This window comes from Microtus ochrogaster, linkage group LG8 (assembly GCF_000317375.1).
Source record: "Microtus ochrogaster isolate Prairie Vole_2 linkage group LG8, MicOch1.0, whole genome shotgun sequence".
NCBI classification, from domain to species: Eukaryota; Metazoa; Chordata; class Mammalia; order Rodentia; family Cricetidae; genus Microtus; species Microtus ochrogaster.
In genome coordinates, this window is record NC_022033.1 from 15,091,311 (window position 1) to 15,092,202 (window position 892).

The window sequence follows — 892 nt, forward strand, 5'->3', positions numbered from 1 at the left end:
TACACCTGGCTTTTTTATGTTGAATCTCAGGATCAAACTGAGGTTCTAGTTCTTCACTGGGAACCCATAGCACTTATACTTTTAAAACAAAGAAGATTTAACTCTGAGTAATATTTCAGATTTACTAGTTGCAAAAATAGGAAAATTTTTCTAAAGGTTGTAAAATACTTCAGAGTGGGATCATATGCTACTTGAATTGACTCTTAGAGATAGGTCCCTGATTTTAGTTCCTATGGCTGTGGCCTCTTAAGTAAAAGAGGTGGTCAGTGTCGCTAACATCCTCCCTGATCATATAAGACGTGATCTGCCCCAGATAAACAGCTAAAGTCTATTTATAGCCCACTGCTGGCTACACTTAGAGTTCATTCTCTTGCTTATGATTTTGCAGCCATGGACTTTTAGGGATCTTTTCAATTTGGTTTTGGAGGAAATTTTACATTAAAAGCTGACACTATTTTGAGAAGTGTGAACTAGAAAGAAAAATCACTGAAAGTCGTATTAGAGTTAGTGAGGGTAGAATGTTATCCTCATGGTAAACTTTGTTCTTGTCCTCAGGTCCGTCCTGTCTCTGTCTGTCGGAGAAGGCACAAGTGTCAGAGCATCAGTCAGAACAGCAACAGATGACACCAAACCTAAAACCACATGTGCGTCTAAAGACAGTTGGCACGGGTAAGAGTGCTCTCCCCCAAATTACAGTTATTTATTTGGGGTTATTCCTGGTACCTGCCAGGAAGTGTATATAGAAATCAAAGGACAACTTGTAAGAGTTGGTTTTCTACCATGTGTATTTCAGGGATCAAACTCAGGCTGTCAGGCTTGGTTTAAGCACTTTTATTCTAAGCTATCCCTTTGGCCTGGGTAATAGCTTTCCATGGAGAATATGTTTTTTTTT

At 39.0% G+C, this 892-nt stretch overlaps 1 protein-coding gene across 2 annotated transcripts in view; it reads left to right on the forward strand.

Moving 5' to 3' along the window:
• Oser1 (oxidative stress responsive serine rich 1) overlaps positions 1–892 on the forward strand; it is a 14,639-nt gene that overhangs the window by 7,322 nt on the left and 6,425 nt on the right. For both annotated transcript variants that reach the window (XM_005362969.2, XM_026787258.1), the window contains exon 3: positions 556–669. In XM_005362969.2, coding sequence (XP_005363026.1) covers positions 556–669 — 114 coding nt within the window. The remainder of the gene's footprint in view (positions 1–555; positions 670–892) is intronic.